The following is an 18449-nucleotide window of genomic DNA, read 5'->3' on the forward strand; positions in this document are numbered from 1 at the left end:
GGACCCCATCAGCCATCTGTTCCAAATGTAACAATCTGCATGTACCAACCACAGCCCCCCTTTTTCCCTCATACCCTCTGGCACATACACGTTTGCCCTCCATGTCCATGATGTTTCTATTTTGTAGATAGCTCATTTGTGGCTTATTTTAGACTCTACATATAAGTGATAAAATACGGTGTTTGCCCTTCTCTTTGTGACTTCTCTTAGTATGAGAGTCTAGTTCCATCCACGTTGCTGCAAATGGCATTATTTTGTCCTTTCTATGGCTGAATAATATTCCATTGTATATATGTACCACATCATCTTAATCCATTTATCTGTTGATGGACATTTAAAATTTTATTTTTATTTTTTTATGGAATAAAATACATACATTTAAACACAATTCAATTCACACAGATAATTATATCATGGATCTTAAGAAACAGATTAAGTGACTCCCTCTGGAGAAGTGGAATGGAAAATATGCTGAGACAAATAGGAAATTTATTCTATACTTTATCCCATTTTGTATGGCTTTCATCCTTACTATTTAGTATTATCTATTACATTTCAATTTTTCTTTAAAAATTAGCGTTACATTAAAATTGTTATATTTGTGCAACTAAAACTTATAAAGAAAGCCTTATGTGCCATTAAATATTTTATATAGCATAATAAAAAGAATAACTTAACTGGTAATAATAACAAAAATAATACACCCTCTGAAAATAAGTAAAATATAAAATGCATAAATTGATTAAAAAACAGCATAACTATATAAATATGTCCTCACAATTTGTTACATCTTATTGATTCTTCAATATAGGCATTACACCATTCTAGGTGATGTGATAAACAAGACATTATATACCTTACATTGTACCATGGAGAGAAATGATTATTAATAATACAATTGTAGAACTGTATTATTTAATTGTACAGTTGCATTATTTAATTATAATTATCATAAATTCTTTGATGGAGAGGAAATCAGAATCAGATCTAAGGAGACTTCAGCATTCCAAGAATGATGTCAAATGACCCCCTTCATGGTGGCTTATGCACTTATTTACTATGAGAAATATTTCTTCTCCAGAGATTCCTTGTTTATGCATCAATTGTTTTTTTTTTTTTTTTGTCTTTTTGCTATTTCTTGGGCCGCTCCCGCGGCATATGGAGGTTCCCAGGCTAGGGGTCTAATCGGAGCTGTATCTCCGGCCTACGCCAGAGCCACAGCAACGCAGGATCCAAGCCGCGTCTGCAACCTACACCACAGCTCATGGCAACACCAGATCGTTGACCCACTGAGCAAACGCAGGGACCAAATCTGCAACCTCATGGTTCCTAGTCGAATTCGTTAACCACTGTGCCACGACAGGAACTCCTCAATTGTATTTTTGGTTTGCAGTTATTCTGAAGTTTTAAGAGTCTATATGTATATGAGATTGTTTTAAGTTGTTGTTCTCTTAATTGCAAGTTCATCTCCAGTGTCCTGCATTTGTACCCACCTCTTCTCATGATTTTGGATTTTGGTGGTATAATTGTGCATGGATGATTTCGTATCTTTACTGTGTATATACCTTTACTGGTATAGCCTTGTCATTTGTGGAATTTTTGTTTTCTGTTGCTGTCTTGTCTTTTCTGCCTAGAGAAGATCCTTTAGTATTTGTTGTAAGGCTGGTTTAGTGTTGCTGAATTGTCAGCTTTTGCTTATCTGTGAAGGTTTTGATTTCTCCTTCAAATCTGAATGAGAGTCTTGCTGGGTAGAGTAATCTTGGTTGGAGGTTTTTTCCTTTCATCATGTTAAGTATATCATTCCACTCCCTTCTGGCCTGCAGTTTCTACTGAAAAATCTGCCAATAACCTTATTGGGGTTCCCTTGTATGTTACATGTTTCTTCTCCCTAGCTGCTTTCAAGATTTTCTGTCTTTAAATTTGGTTAGTTTGATTAATATGTGTCTCGGGGTGTTCCTCCTTGGGTTTATTTTATATGGTACTTGTTGCACTTCTGGATTTGAGTGAGTGGTTCCTTTCCCATGTTAGGGAAGTTTTCGGCTATTATCTCTTGGAATATTTTTTCTGTCCCCTTCTCTCTCTCTCCTACTTCTGGCACTCCTATAATACGGATGTTGGTGCGTTTAGTGTTGTCCCAGAGCTCCCTGAGACTCTCTTCAATTGTTTTCAATCTTTTTTCTCTTTTCTGTTCTGCATCCGTAATTTCCACTAATATGTCCTCCACCTCACTTATTCGTTTTTCTGCCTCCTGTGTTCTGCTGTTAGCTGCTTCTAAGTGAATTTTTTATTTCAGTTACTGTATTTTGCATCTCTTCTTGTTTAAGTTTTATATCGTTATCTCTTTGCTCAGTGTTTCCTATAAGTTATCTATCTTTGCCTCCAGTTTATTTCCAATGTCTTGCATCATCTTCAGCATCAACAATCTAAAGTCTTTTTCCTGGAGGCTGAGAATCTCCTCATCACTTCGCTGATTTTCTGGGGTTTTTCCTTTCTCCCTGAGTTATAGTTCTCTGTCTTTTCATTTTTATAGGTTTTTGGTGTGGTGACCTTTTTACAGATAATAGAGTTGTAGCCTCTCTTACTTTTGGTGTCTGTCCCCGTTGTGGCTGAAGTCAGAATGGGGCTTGCTGTTGGCTTCCTGATGGGAGAGGCTGATGCCTGCCCACTGGTAGGTGAAGCTGATTCCTATCCCTCTGGTGGGTGGGGCTTAGTCTCTGGATGGGATTAGAGGCAGCTGTGTGCCTGAGGGGTCTTTAGGTAGCCTGTTTGTCAGGGACAGGGCTGTGATCCCACCTGGTTTGTTGTTTGCCATGGGGCTTCTCAGGCTGACTGACGAGTGGGGCCAGATTTTCCCAAAATGGCCACCTCCAGAGAAAGGCAGCTGCTGAATATTCCCGAGAGCTTTGCCTTCAATGTCCCTCCCTCACAACAAGCCACATTCACCCCTGTTTTCTCAGGATGTCTTCCAATAACTGCAGTCAGGTTTGACCCATATTCCTATGGAGACCTCGCTCTGCTCTGGGACCCAGTGCACGTGAAAGTCCACGTGCGCCTTTTAAGAATGGGGTCTCCATTTCCCCCAGTCCTGTGGAGCTCCTGTGCACAAGCCCCACTGGCCTTCAATGTCAGATGCTCCGGGGCTCTTTCTCCCCATGCCAGATCCCCACGCATGAGGGTTTGATGTGGGGCTCAGAACTCTCACTCCTGTAGGTGAGCATTTTTTCATCTGCCTGCTGGCCAGCTCTATGTCTTCTTTGAAGAAATATTTATTTAGGTCTTCACATTTTTCTTTTGGGTTTGTTTTTTGTTGTTGTTGAGTTGTATGAGTTGTTTGTATATTTTGGAGATTTAACTTTTATCTGTTGAATCATTTGCAAAGATTTTCTCATATTCTATGGGTTGACTTTTTTTTGTTGTTTTTAATGTTTTGCTTTGCAGAAGCTTTTGAGTTTAAATAGGTCCCATGGGTTTATTTGTGCCTTTATTGTCATTGTTGTAGCTTGTGGATCAAACAAGATGTTGCTGTGATTTATGTTAAAGAGCATTCTGCATGTTTTCCTCTAGAAGTTTTATGGTATCTGTCCTTACATTTAATACATTTTGAGTTTATTTTTGTGCATGGTGTTAGAAAATGTTCCAACTTCATTCTCTTACATGCAGCTGTCAAGTTTTCCCAGCACCATTTATTGAAGAGACTGTCTTTGCTCCATTGTATGTTCTTTTCTCCTTTTTTATAGAACAGTTGACCATAGGTGCTCAGGTTTATTTCTGGGCTTTCTATCCTGTTCCATTGATCTCTATTTCTGTTTTTATGCCAGTACCATACTGTGTTTTTTTTTTTGGAGGGGGGGGTGTTTTTTTGGGTTTGTTTGTTTTTTTTTTCCCTTTCTTTTTAGGGCCATACCCAAGGCATATGGAAGTTCCCAGGCCAGGGGTTTAATCAGAGCTGCAGCTGCTGGCCTACACCACAGCCACAGCAATGCTGGGTCCATAACCCACTTAGCAAGGCCAGGGATCAACCCGCATCCTCGTGGATACTAGTCGGGTTTGTTACTGAGCTGAGCCATGATGGGAACTCCAGTAACTTACTGTTTTGATGATTGTAGCTTTGCAGTACAGTCTGAAGTCAGGAAGCCTGATTCCTCCAGTTCTGTTTTTTTTTTTTCAACATTACTTTGGCTCTTCAAGGTCTTTTATGTTTCCATACAAATTTTAAAATATTTTGTTCTATTTCTGTAAAGAATGTCCCTAGTAGTTTGATAGGGATTGTATTGAATCTGTAGATTGCCTTAGGTAGTATCGTTTTGAGTATATTGTTTCTTCAGGTCCAAAAGCATGGTATATCTTTCCCTCTATTTATGTCATCTTTGATTTCTTTCATCAGCATCTTATAGTTTTCAAAGTACAGGTCTTTTGTTTCTTTAAGTAGGTTTGTTCCTAGGTATTTTATTCTTTTTTGATGCAATGGTAAATGGTATGGTTTCTCTAATTGTTTCTGATCTTTAATTGTTAGTATATAGAAATGCAATCTATTTCTGTGTATTGATTTTGTATCCTGCAACTTTATGAAATTCATTGATGAGCTCTAACAGTTTTCTGGTATTGTCTTTATGATTTTCTAGGTATAGTATTATGTCATCTGTAAACAATGATACTTCTTTTCCAATTTGGATTCCTTTTATTTCTTTTTCTTCTCTGATTGTCATGGCTAGGATTTCCAAAACTAGTCATCAATATATTTTCTACTTCTTTTTTAAAGTAGTCTACATTAATTTTGGTATCTGTTCTTAATTCCCTTCAGTATTTTCATTACCTCCTTTTGCAACTTGTGTCTGTGAGACTACTGATGTCTCTTTCATTGTTTGCTCCTTCAGGGGACTTCTGTTCTTTTAAATGGCAGTGGTTCCTGTGCCTCTTCATTTTGCTTATATTTTTCTTATTCCATGAGTTTAGGGAAAACAGTTATCTACTGTAATCTTGGGGGGTTATTTATATATGGGGGCATCCCTGGGTATCTTGTGAGGACTTGATATTTTTTTGAGGTGAGCACTGCCTTTGGTTTGGATGCTTTCTGTCTCTTTCCTCAGTGTGTGCAGTCCATTATCCCCTTGATAGTGAATGTACAGCTTGCTCATGCTTCCAGGGAGGTAGGGGCAATGGGCAGCCACCTGTGGGCTCTGCCTTGTTGCTAGGCTCTCAGCTTTGGCAAGGATCCACAAGGAGGTAGGGGTGGCAGGCTGCCCTACTTGCAGGGCCCTGGGCAGTGGCAGTGACCCTCAGGTGACGGTGGCACCCTGAGCCTTTAAACAGCAGGAACCGGGGGGGAGGCGGGGCTGTGGGTTCCCAGGGAGGCAAGGGCAATGGAAGGTGCTTGCTTGCAGGCAGGGCTTTCCTCAGTGGCAGCCACTGAGTATACTGGGGCCACAGGTGGTCCCTATTCACAAGACCCTTAGTGGTGGTGGGCCGTGCCCTCCCAGGACTCTGAGATGACTGTGAAGTTTGCACTCACCCCCCATAGGCCACAGAAGAGATGCCCTTCAGCCTGCCAGTCCACAAGCTCACAGAGAAAGTTCTTATGGTGGTCCCACCCATCCTCCTCTCACCCTCCTGAACTGTGGGGCCTTGCTTTTCCTGTGGGCCAAGGACCCCTCCTGTGTTTCCTCAGCTGTTTTACACCACTTCCTAGCCCCCTCAAGCAGTTACCATACAGGAACCCTAGTTCTCACCCCCAGAAGTGACCTCTGTAGCCGAGTCTCAGCACCCAGCCCCTACCCGAGTGTCTCAGGCTGTGGTGCATGGGGTAGTCTATTAATGGTTTCTGAATCTCTCTGTTTTGCATTCCTCAGACAGACTGCTGCACTTCAAGGCTTTGAGGCTCCGTCTCTGTCCCTGCTGATCTCCCAGTCAGTTAGGTTGCCTCTCAGGAGTCCTGGCCCTGTCCTGATTTCTTTTTTTTTTCTTCTCTTCTCTCTCTGTCTCGTTTTGTTTTGTTTTGTTTTGTTTTACTCTGTTATATTGATTGTTTCTTGCCCTTTTTGTAAGTCTGTGCTTCTTCTGTCAGCGTTCAGTAAATGTTCTGTGTGAAATGCTCTACATGTAGGGTTTTTTTGGGGGGGAGGGGTTTGATGGGTTTGTGGGTGAAGGTAAGCATCATGTCCTACTCTTCTGCCATCTTGATCTTGCCTCCAGTCTGTCCTTTGGTTGGAACACTTAGTCCATTTACATTTAAGGTTATTACTGATATATATGATATTATTAACATTTTGTAAGTTATTTTGGATTTATTTTTGTTGGTTTTTTTTCTTTCCATCTGCTTTTGTTCTCTTCTTTTGTGGTTTAATGACTATCTTTAGTGAAGTGTTTGGATTGCTTTTTCTTATTTATGTGTGTATCATAGATTTTTGGTTTCTGGTTACTATGAGGTTTTGATATAATATATATAACAGGATGGTATTAAGTTGCTGATCTAATTGCAAATGCACTTCCAATACCCTACATTTGTACTCTCCTCATGATTGCTGGTTTTTATATCATATTTGTGTGTGGATGATTTCCTACCTTTACTATATATGTCTGCATTTATTGATGAGACTTTTCATTTGTAATTTTCTTGTTTCTGGTTGTGGCCTTTTCCACCTAGAAAAGTTCCTTTATTGTTTATTGTAAAGCTGGTTTGAATTCTCAGCTTTTGTTCGTCTGCAAAGCTTTTGATTCCTCCTTTAAATGTGAATAGGAGCCTTGCTGAGTATTCTTGGTTGTAGGTTTTTTTTCTTTTCATAACTTTAAGTATGTTGTGCCATTCCCATCTGTCTTGCAGAGTTTCTGCTGAAAAATCAGCCGATAACATCATCAGCGTTCCTTTCTGTGTTATTTGTTGCTTTTCCTTAAATGCTTTCAGTACTTCATCTTTAATTTTAGTTACGTTGATTAATGTGTGTCTTGGGATGGTCTTCCTTGGTTTTAATCTATATGGTATTCGTGCTTCCTGGACTTGAATGAGTGACTTCTTTCCCATATCAGGGAAGTTTTCAGCTACAATCTCTTCAAATGTTTTCTCCAGCCCTTTCTTCTCCATCTGGCAGCTCTATAATGTGGATGTTGGTATGTTTAAATTGTCCCAGAGTTCGTGTAGACCATCCTCATTTCATTCTTTTTTCTTAATTCTCTTCTGCATCAGTGATTTCCACCAGCCTGTCTTGCACCTCTTATTTGTTCTTCTGCTTCCTGTATTCTGCTGTTGGTTCCTTTTATTTTATTTTTATTCTATTCTTTAGGGCTGCACCGGCAGCATATGGAAGTTCCCAGGCTAGAGGTTGAATCAGAGCTGTAGCCACCAGCCTACACCATAGCCACAGATGTGAGCCAGATCTGAGCCATTTCTGAGACTTACACCATAGCTCATGGCAACACCGGATCCTTTAACCCACTGACCTCCAGGGGAGCTCATGCTAGTGATTATTCTCTGGGATCTCTATCTCCAGTATTCTGCCCCCACAGTTAGCCATAGCCATGCTCTGCCTTCCTAGGAGCCCCTCAAAGACCCACAGATAGATCTGACCCAGATCCTCATGGAGCCCCTGCTGGGTACTCTTTGTGTACCCTTCAAGAGGGGAGTCTCTGTTTCCCCCAGTCCTGTTGAGTTCCCGCACTTAAACCCGGCTGGCCTTTAACACCAGATGCTCCAGGGCTTCCTCTTCCCAATGCCAGACCCCCAGCTGAGGGACCTGTTGTGGAGTTTGGAACTATCACTGCTGTGGAGAGCCTCTATGATAGAGTTATTTTCCAGTCTGATGGTCATCCATCCAGAAGGTATAGGTTTGTCATATTGTGAAAGTGCCCCTCCTACCATCTTGATGTGGTGTCTTTTTTTGTTTTCGGGTATAGAATATCTTTTTTGATTGCTTCCAATCTATTTTGTTGATGGTTGTATAGCAGTTAATTGTAATTTTAGCATTTTCATGATAGGAGAGGTGCTTGAGCTCTTCTACTTCATCTTGTCTCTTACAGAGAGTCTCTATTACTACTTTAGACAGACTGTTACATTTTAGATAGACTCAACCTCACTCATTGGTCTTCTTCAATGTCTAATCAACTGTCAATCCCATCTGTTTTCCATTTCAGACATTGTATTTTCATATGTAGGATTTCAGTTTGGTTATTTTTTATGTCTTCCATATCTCTCAACATGTTTGTTTTTCTTTACATCTCTGAGTATATGTAACATGTATATAATAGCTGTATATGATTCCATCATTCTATCATTTTTATGAATGTTTTAAAATTTTTATTAGTAATGAGTCTGAAATGTAATATTGTTGTAATCTTAACATCTTTAAGTATGAAAAAATTCATTCTTTTATTTGTTTTTTTTTTTTTCCTGGTATAAGAATCCAAATCCTGATAAAGAAAAACCCCCTTGCAATGCTCAGGAGTTAGAAGAATGTGATATTTTCTTTGAAGAGAGCTCCAGTTTATGCAGATTTGATGGCAGTACATTAAAAACTACTCACGTGGTAAGTTCTTGATAATCATATTTATAAAAATATGAATAAATAAAAGGTATTCAGAAATGGTAATTGACTAAAGACTATTTTGCAAAAAGAGCTTGAGTGGCAGTTACTGGCTATAACATAAATTTCTTCACCTCCTAAAATAAATTTCTTCACCTCCTAAAATAGCTATGTTTTCATACCATTACCCTTAGTAAAACAGTGTTTAGTACGACTGCATATTGATGTCTTTCAGTGGGTTTTTTTTCTCCTGGGCAGGTTTTTTTATATGTAGTGCTTAAAAAATATTTTTAGACTGATTTCTTGGTGACAATTGTAGAAATAAAAATTATTTCAGATCCACCTTGGATCTCAAGTAGTTTGTATGCACTTTAATATCTCCCTTTCTTTCTCAATCACTCCTTTAACTGAAGAGTAAATAAAGTTCCTGGGTAGATTATTTTATGCAGTCTGGGCACTGATCCCATTAATCAAAATTATTAGATTTTTCTAGGAGATTTGCTGCTTAGATATTGTTTAGTTCTGATGTAATCCCATAGATAACTTCCTTAATTGTGAGTGAAAATGAGCCATTACACAATTACTCTTACTGCCTTGGATTAGATTTTAGAGAATCATTCTTAAATGTCATTAATAAAGACTCTTGAATCTAACTAACTGTAGATTTATTCTCGAAATGAAGAATCTGCCCTTCCTAAAGTTAAAGTCTTCAGAGCTTCCAATGTTTATGCATATTAAAAATTAAAATCAAGAAGTAATAGGAGGAGACTGAAATAAAACCTTTATTACTGATAAATTAGTATGCGAAAGCCTTATCTGCTAACCACTTCCTAAAATTTAGCAAATTTAATAACCTTTGTCACAGGCAGTGCCAAACCATAAGTGGCTAACACTGGTGGGGCAGTGGAAGCATCTTATTCTCTGAGGCCTCTAACTCCCTAGAGGAAGAAGTTGATAGAACTGAGCAAGAAATACTCAGAATTTTCTTCTTATATTAACTGACCAAATGTTACTTTACTCCATAGGGATCTGTAGAAGGTGAAATGTCATAGCTATGGATCTGCTCAGTCATAGAAACATCAGGAATGGGGAAGAAGTATAATATATAATAAATAGGGGCAATCTTTTAACTTTGAAGAAATTTTAGATCTATAGAACTATATTTCATCTTCTTTATTTTACAGATGTGTAAGGCCACACTAAGGTTGATGAGGTTTATATGAGATCAGAGACAGAGCCAGTATTAGGAACTAGATCTGTGGGCTTCCAGTGTGCTTCACCATAATTTCCCCTAAATACCAAGATCATAAATTATAATTTGGAAATTCTAAAGTGCTATAGTCAGTTCCTACTTTTGAATAAAATGTATTCCTAAAAAGCATGAATGATAAGCTTATTGGAAGCAGGTTCTGTCTTCAGAAATTTAAGAAACATACAAACAACCCCTCATTCCACCATAGTTTATACAGATAGTATTTGATTAAATATTTGCAGCCTTTTATATATACTTTTGAGCTTTTTAATTGGAGTTTACTGTTACTAGCTCAAGTCCAATGGTGTATTCATCTACTCCTTTGTTGTAAAAAAAACTGGGCCAAATATAGGTGGGTTTATTTATGGCCTCTCTATTCTGTTCCATTGATCTTTGTATCTGTTTTTATGCCAGTACTGTTTTGATTACTACAGCTTTGCAGTAGAGTTTGAAATCAGGGAGCATGACGTCTCCAGCTTTATTGTTCTTTCTCTGCATTGATTTGGCTGTTTGGGATTTTTTTGTGGTTCCATACGTAATTTAGGATTATTCTATTTCTGTGGAAAATTCCATTGGAATTTGATAGGGATTGCATTGAATCTGTAGATTGGTTTGGGTAGAATGGAAATATTAGCAATATTAATTCCTCCAATCCATAAGCACAGAATATCTTTCTATTGACTTAATGTTATCAGTCTCTCTCATCAGTGTCTTAGGGTTTTCAGTGTACAGGTCTTTCACTCCCTTTGTTAAATATATTCCTAGGCATTTTATTCTTTTTGGTACAATTGTAAATTGAGTTTTTTCCCCCAATTTCTCATTCTGATAGTTCATTATTAGTGTGTAGAAATACAAGAAATGTCTGTATATTGTTTTTATATCTTGCACCTTTTCTGAATTTGTTTATTAGGTCTAATAGTTTTTTGATGAAGTCTATAAGGTTTTGTAGGTATAGTATCATGTCCTATTTGTAAATTGACAGTTTTGTTTACTACTTACTTTTCAATTTGGGTGTCTTATTTCTTATTTTCACTTGATTGTTCTGGCTAAGACTTCCAAAAGTATGTTTACTAAAAATGGCAAGAGTGGGAATCTTCTTGATCTTAGAAGAAAGTTTTCAACTTTTTACTATTGAGTCTGATATTCACTGGGGGCTTGTCGTATATGATTTTTGTTATGTTAAGTATGTTTTTTCTGTACCCACTTCACTGAGGCTTTTTAAAGTAAAGGGATGTTGAATTTTGTTGGGTGCTTTCAGCATCTGAGATGATGTGATTTTTATCTTCATTTATTAATGTAGTATATGCTTGCATTTATTGATCTGCAGGTATTCCATCGTCTTTGCAGCCCTGCAATATATTACACTTCATCATGTTGTATGATCCTTTTAATATATTGTAGAATTTGGTTTGCTAATTTTTTGTTAAGAGTTTTTGCATCTATGTTCATCATGGATATTGGTCTGTAAGTTTCTATTTTGTGGTATTCTTGTGTAGTTTTGGTATCAAGGTAATGCTGATGATGGACATTTAGGTTGTTTCCATGTCTTGGGTTTTGTAAATAGTGCGTCTATGAACTTATGAATGTATGCATCTTTTTGAATTACAGTTTTGTCTAGCTATATGTCCAGGAGTGGGATTATTGGATCTTATGGTAGTTCTATACTTACTTTCCTAAGAAACCTTCATATGGTTTCCATAGTGGTTGTACCAGTTTACATTCCCACCAACAGTGTAGGAGGGTCCCTTTTCTCCACATGCTCTCCAGCATTTGTTGTTTGTAGACTTTTTGATGCTGGGCAGTGTGACCAGTGTGAGGTGGTACCTCATTATACTTTTTATTTGCATTTCTTTAGTAATTAATGGGATGTTGAGCATTTTTTCATGTGCCTTCTAGCCATTTTTATGTCTTCTTGGGAGAAATATGTATTTAGGTCTTCTCATTTTTTGATTGTGTTTTTTTGTGTGTTGTGGAGTTGTATGAGTTGTTTGTCTATTTTTGAGATTAAGCCCATGTCAGTTGCATCATTTGGAAATATTTTCTACCATTCCATAGGTTGTCTTTTTGTTTCATTTTGTTTTCTGTTTTTGTTTTGTTTTGTTTTTAATGCTTTCTTTGCTGTGCAAAAAGTTTGTATGTTTGATGAGGTCCCGTTTTGTTTATTTTTGTTTTTAACTATTACCTTGGGAGACTCACCTAAGAAAACTTATATACGGTATGTCAGAAAATGTTTTGCTTTTGTTCTCTTCTAGAAGTTTTATGGTGTTATGTCTTATGTTTAAGTTGTTTAGCCATTTTGAGGTTTTTCTGTTTTTTGTGTTTTGGGGCATGGTGTGAGGGTATATTCTAATTTCATTTGTTTACATGCAGCTGACCAGTTTTACCAGCACCACTTGCCGAAGATACTTCTTTCCTCCTTTGTCAAAGATTAATTGACAGAAGGTGTGTGGATTTACCTCTGGGCTCTCTTTTCTGTTCCATTAATCTGGATGACTGTTTTTATACCAATACCACACTGTTTTGATTACTGTGGCTTTGTAGTATTGTCTGAAGTCTGGAAGAGTCAGGATTGCTTTGTTAATTCTGAGGGTTTTTATGGTTCCATATAAATTTTTAGATTATTTGTTGTAGTCCTGTGAAAAATGTCATGGGTAATTTGATAGGGATTGCATTAAATCTGTAGATTGCTTTGGGTAAGTACAGCCATTTTAACAATGTTAATTCTTTCGATCCAAGAGCATGAGATATCTTTTCATTTCTTTGCCTCCCTTTTAATTTCCTTTATTAATGTTTTATAGTTCTCAGGGTATAAGCCTTTTACCTCCTTGGTCAGATTTATTCCTAGATTTTGTTTGTTTATTTGTTCCTTTTTTTTTTTTTTTTCCTGATTCTGTGGCATGTGGAGATTTCTCCTTTTTCATTTCTTATTTTGTTTATTTAGGTTTTCCCTCTTCCTAGTGAGTCTGGCCAGAGGTTTTGTCAATTTTGTTTACTCTTTAAAGGAACCACCTCTTGGTTTGATTGATTATTTTGTTATTATTTTAGTCTCTCTTTTTTTATTTCCTCTCTTGACAATTTCTTTCATTCTGCTTTGGTTTTGTTTGTTCTTTTCCTAATTCTTATAGGTGTTAAGTTAGGTTGTTGATTTGAGATTTTTTGTTTGTTTTTTGAGGAAGGCCTGTGTTGCTATAAACTTCCCTCTAAGAATGGCTTTTGTGGCATCCCATAGATTTTGTATGATTGTGTTTTCATTGTCATTGGTCTCAAAGTATTTTTTAATTTCCTTTTTGATTTCCTTGTTGACCCATTGGGGTTTTTTTTAGTAGCATGTTTAGTCTCTGTGTAGTCAGTTCTTTTCTCATTTCTTTTCCTTTGGTTGATTGCTAGTTTTCATGCAAAATGGCCAGAGAAGATGCTTGAAATAATTTCTTTACTGTTAAATTTGTTGAAGTTAGTTTTGCGTCTTCGTATATGGTCAGCCTTAAAGAATATTCCTTGTGCACTTGAATGTATATGGGGGGGGGTGGATGTAATGTCCTAAAAATATCAATTAGGTCTACCTGTTGCATTTAGGATCTCTGTTGCTTCAATGATTTTCTCTTTAGAAGATCTGTCCATTGATGTAAGTGGTGTGTTAGTCTCCTACTCTTACTGTATTCCCATCAATATTTCCCTGTATATCTGCCAGCATTTGTTTTATGTATTTGGGTGTTACTATAGGTGCATATATGTTGATGAGTGTAAAATCCTCTTCTTGTATTGACCCTTTTAGCATATATATTGTCATTTATCTTTCTTTCCTCTATCTTTATCTTCTGCCATTCTTACTGTAATAGGTCTCGGAGTAAGTCTGTTTGGATTCATCTAGTTGGGGACCCTCTTTGCTTCCTGTACTGGATATCTATTTCCTTCTTTATATTTGGAAAGTTTCCAGCCATAATTTCTTGAAATACATTTTTAATCCCCTTTTCTCTTTCTTCTTTTAGAATCTCTATTACTTGTAGATTGGCACACTTTATATTATCCCATAGATCTTTTCTATTTCTTTCACTTTTTTTCATTAGGCCTTCTGTCTGCTGTTCTGATTGGGTGATTCCCGTTACTGTCTTTCAAGTCACTTATTTTTCCTTCTGCATTATTAATTTTGTTTATCACCTTTAGCTCAGCTTTTGCTTCAAGAAGTGAATTTTCTAATTTTTCTTGGCTCTTCTCTATAGTGTCCAGTTCCTTTTTACTGTAATCTGCATTTCTGTTAATAGCCTTTCTTAATTTCTTCAGTATTTTCATTTTCTCCTTTTTGAACTTGGTGTCTGTTAGACCAACAAGGTCTCTTTCACTCTTTGCTCCTTCAGGGGAGTTCTTCTGTTCTCTTAACTTTGCTTTTTCATTTTGCCTATATTTCTCTTTGTGAGTTTAGGGGAAACAGTTATCTGCTATAGTCTTTGAGGACTATCTGTATGTGAGATTGTCCCCGGTTAGCTTGTATGGATTTCTTTTTTTTTTTTTTGATGTGAGGGCTACTTTTGGTTTGAATGCTTGCTGTCTCTTTCCTCAGCGTGTGCTGAATGTTATCCCCTTGTTAGGGGGTATTTAGTTGCACAGCCTCTGTGCACTTCCATGTAGGTGCCGGGGGCACTGTGTGGCACTCTGTTGCAGGGCCCTAAGCAACATTGGTGACCCCCAGAGAGATAGTAGCAATGGGCAGTACTCTGTTGCAGGGCCCTTGGCAGCAGTGGCTGTGGGGCATGCTCACTCTCATGGATGTAGGGGCAACTGGCAGCACCCACTCACAAGGCCGTTGGTAGAGGTGGTAGCGAGCTATGCATGCTTCTGGGGAGGTGGTGGTGACTGTTGCCCAGTTGCTGGACCCTCAGTAGCAGCTGGCCACACCCATCTCAGGAGTCTGAGATGGTTGCTGTGGCTTGTACCTGCCCCCATAGCCTGTGCAAGTGGTGCACCACTGCCTGAGAGTCTATGATGTGAAAAGTGAAATTCCTATGGCAGTTCTATCTATCTCCTCTCACATTCCTCAACAATGTTGCCTTATTTCGCTAGCAGGTGGAGGCCTCCACCCACCTTACCTTGGCTGTAGTACACCACACTTTAAAGCCCCCTCAGGCTGTTTTCCATGGAGCCATCCCTAGTCCTCTCCTTGGGAATGACCTCTAAATCCCAAGACTTAGCATCATATCCTGCCCCCACCACACACATACACACACCATATAGTCAAGTGTCTCCATCTGGGGTGTGCCAGGCAGTGGCACTGACCATATTTGAGTCAGTCTCTCTCCATTTTGCCCTTCTCAGACTGGCTGCTGTTATTTTCTCAAAGGCTCTGAAGCTCTCCTTCTGTCCCCCTGACCTCTCTACCAGTCAGAGGGCCTCCCAGTGTATGGAAACCTTTCCTTTTTCACAGTTCCCTCCCAGGGGTGCTGGTCCAGTCCTAATTCCTTTTTCTCTCTTCTCTTCCCCCACCCCACTTTTGTCCTACCCAGTTATGTGGAGATTTTCTTGCTCTTTTGGAAGCCTGAGGTCTTTTGCCAGCATTCAGTAGATGTTCTGTGAGAATCTTTCCACTTGTGGGTGAGTTTTTTATATATTTTGGGGAGAAGGTGAGCTCTACATCCTACTCCTTTGCCATCTTGATCTGATCCCCACTCTATGTCTTTTGATTGAAGATATTATTTTAGTCATTTATTTTACATGAAGTCATTATTTTACATTTAAAATAATTACTAATGGTACGTATTAATTGCCACGTTATTTCTTTTCTGTCTGTTTTGTAGTCCCTCTGTTGCTTTCTTCTTTCCTTACTCTCTTTCTTTGTGATTTCATTCTTTTCTCTAGTGGTGTATTTAGATTCCTTTCTCTTTATATCTTTCTTCTTTGTATCTATTTGAAGTTACCATGAAGCTTATATAAAACAGCTTATATTCACAGCAGTCAATTTTAAGTTTATAACAAATTCATATACTTTCTAAATCTCTACATTCTCTTGCTTTGTGTGTTCCATTTTTGATGTCACAGTTTATGTCTTTTAATCCTATTTATCCCTCTGCAAATAATTGTATCTTTATTTTTACTACATTTGTCATATTAGCTTATCCCACTACTTTTACAGCTTGTGAATTTTATTATATATTATACATCTACCAGTGAGATTTACACTCTTCTGTATTTTTCTGTTTCTAATTAGCTTTCTGTTTCAGCTTAAAGAAGTCCCATGAACATATCTTATTAGGCTGGTCTAATGATCTACTTCAGTTTTGGCTTATCTGGAAGATTTTTTATTTCTCCCTCCATTCTGAATGACAACTTTGCTGGGTAGGGCACTCTTGGTTATAAGTTTTTTTCTCCTTTCAGCACTTTGAATATATTGTGCCACTTCCTTCTGGCCTCCATAGTTTCTGCTGAAAAATCTGATAATTTTATGGGGTTCCCTTGTATGTAAAAAATTTGTTTTTCACTTGCTTCTTGTTTTTAGCTTTGGCACAATTACATTGTGTCTTATGGTGGGTCCTTTGGATTCCTCTTATTTGGAACCCTATGGGCTTCCTGGGTCTGAATGCCTGTTTCCTTCCCCAGGACAGGGAAATTTTCCACCATTCTATCTTCAGGTAAGTTTTCTGCCACTGTCTCTTCTCCTTCTGTGGCTCCATAATGCCATAGCTGCTTCGCTTTTTTCCTTTTTGCTGCTCTGATTGGGTGAGTTTCACTGTTCTGACTTTAAATTCAGTGATTAATTGGCATTATTTTGTATATCTAGTTTATTTTTCCTTGTTATTGCATTCTTTAGCTTTGTGACTTCCATTTGATACTTTCTTATATTTTCTTACTCTTCATTGAAGTTCTCAATTTGTTCATTTATTCTTTTCCCAAGCTCAGTGAGCATCTTTATGACCATTATTTTCAACTGTAGATAAGTTAAATCATTTATCTCTGTTTCATTACGGTCTCTTTCTGAGGTTTTTATCTTGTTCTTTCCTTTAAAACAGATCTCTCTGTTTCCTCATTTTCCTTGACTTGCTGTGTTGGTTTCTATCCATTATATGAAGCAGCCACCTCTCCCACTTAAAAAAGTGACCTTTTATATGACATTAGCCTTATTGTTCAACTCTGCATTTAGGTCTTTCCTGGTTGTCTCTGAAACTTCATGATTGTCCAGGCATCTTTCTGGGGAGCTCCCAGTAGTTGAGGGTGTGCCAAGACCTGTCAGTGTCCCAAAAGGGAAGATCTCAGTGCTTTAATTCAAGGTGAATGGAATATGTAAATATGTACAGTCCTTTGGGACTGCAGGCATAAGTCCCACCATCTCCCAGAGCCAGATGATCTAGAGCTGTACGTTGGGTGACAGTTGCAAAAACTGGTGCACCAGATGAGTATACAAGCCCCTTTCCTGGAGATACCAGTGACCCGGAGTAAAGTAGAGGGAATGTGCAAAGTTGGCAATCACTGGCCACAGTGCCAGAGAGCACCTCAGTAGGGCTCTAGATTTGTTTCACACTAAAGCCTGCCACTACTCGGAAGCTTTGGGACAAGCAAAGAGGCCTTTTTCACAGGAAGACTGGGGATATATTTTGGTCTGCCAACTGTGTTGAGCCCTGGTAGTGGTAGCCAGCCAGGAACTTTCTCTAAGTGCTATAGTCCCATGGCACCAGGAATGAAAGCCGCATTGACTACCAGAACCAGGCAGTCAGGGAGCATTCCCTAGGTGGCAGCCACAAAAACCAGGGCCAGGGCACCAGATGTGTGTGTGTGTGTGTGTGTGTGTGTGTGTGTACAAGGTATGAGGCAGAGGGAGAATGCAAAAGATGACACCTACTGACCTCTGTCCCTAAAGTGTATTTCAGTAGGCTCCTAGATGAGTGCTGAATTAAATGCCTGCCCCTCTTCCATGGGAAGAGCTGACTTCAATACCTTTCTCATTGCCACTCTTAAACCAGAAGCTCCTAAAGATTATTTCATTTGGGCCCAATTTCATTTTACAATGATAAGCACTTTGATTTTTCTATTGTTAATCATTTCTTACAAATATAGAAAAATTCTGCGAAGTAAAAAATACATAAACATTGATGTTTGGGAATAAGTGGAATGGTAATAACTGCAAAAACTGCAACAGATAAGTACTGGGTCCATCTTTTTTTCTAAAGGCAGATTTGGTATGTCAGTGTATTGCATGAAAGTTAAGGTTGAGCTGGTCAAATGGAGCTTGTTGAAAATTGTTTCTTGGTGTACCTGAGAAAGTACCAGTTGGCTTGTCATTGGGAAAGGGAATGTAGGAGGTATAATGTAGATATTCAGTGGTAAAGCCATTTTAGGCATCAAATAATACTATATGGATAATTTATACTCCTTTCTGCAATGTTTACTTCAAGTTTATCATCTTGATTTCATTTGTTACGTCTTTGTACATGTACAGTTGAAATTTCCTGTACCTGGGAAGGTTAGTGTATGTCCTAGTTTTAGAAAAAAAAAAAAAATACTGTAACACAAAGGTCAGAACTTTATATTGTAAATGACAGGTTTTCCAAAATATTAAATTTCCTGAAAGAAATGTAAAGCAGATTTAGAATTTTGTATTTGGAAAGTAAAATTTTAAATGAATACATATGGTGGCACTATAAAAGAGAAAAATATCAGAACTGAAAAAGAAAACCAATAAGATGTATTCATTGGGGTGTACAGCT

General features: G+C 38.0%; 1 protein-coding gene across 1 annotated transcript in view; it reads left to right on the forward strand.

The window, feature by feature from the left end:
* Nucleotides 1–18449, forward strand: part of NUDCD1 (NudC domain containing 1) — a 121183-nt gene that overhangs the window by 63829 nt on the left and 38905 nt on the right. The window contains exon 8 of the mRNA XM_047783406.1: nucleotides 8388–8513. Coding sequence (XP_047639362.1) covers nucleotides 8388–8513 — 126 coding nt within the window. The remainder of the gene's footprint in view (nucleotides 1–8387; nucleotides 8514–18449) is intronic.

The sequence above is a fragment of the Phacochoerus africanus genome, chromosome 6, assembly GCF_016906955.1.
Source record: "Phacochoerus africanus isolate WHEZ1 chromosome 6, ROS_Pafr_v1, whole genome shotgun sequence".
In the NCBI taxonomy this organism is placed as follows: Eukaryota; Metazoa; Chordata; class Mammalia; order Artiodactyla; family Suidae; genus Phacochoerus; species Phacochoerus africanus.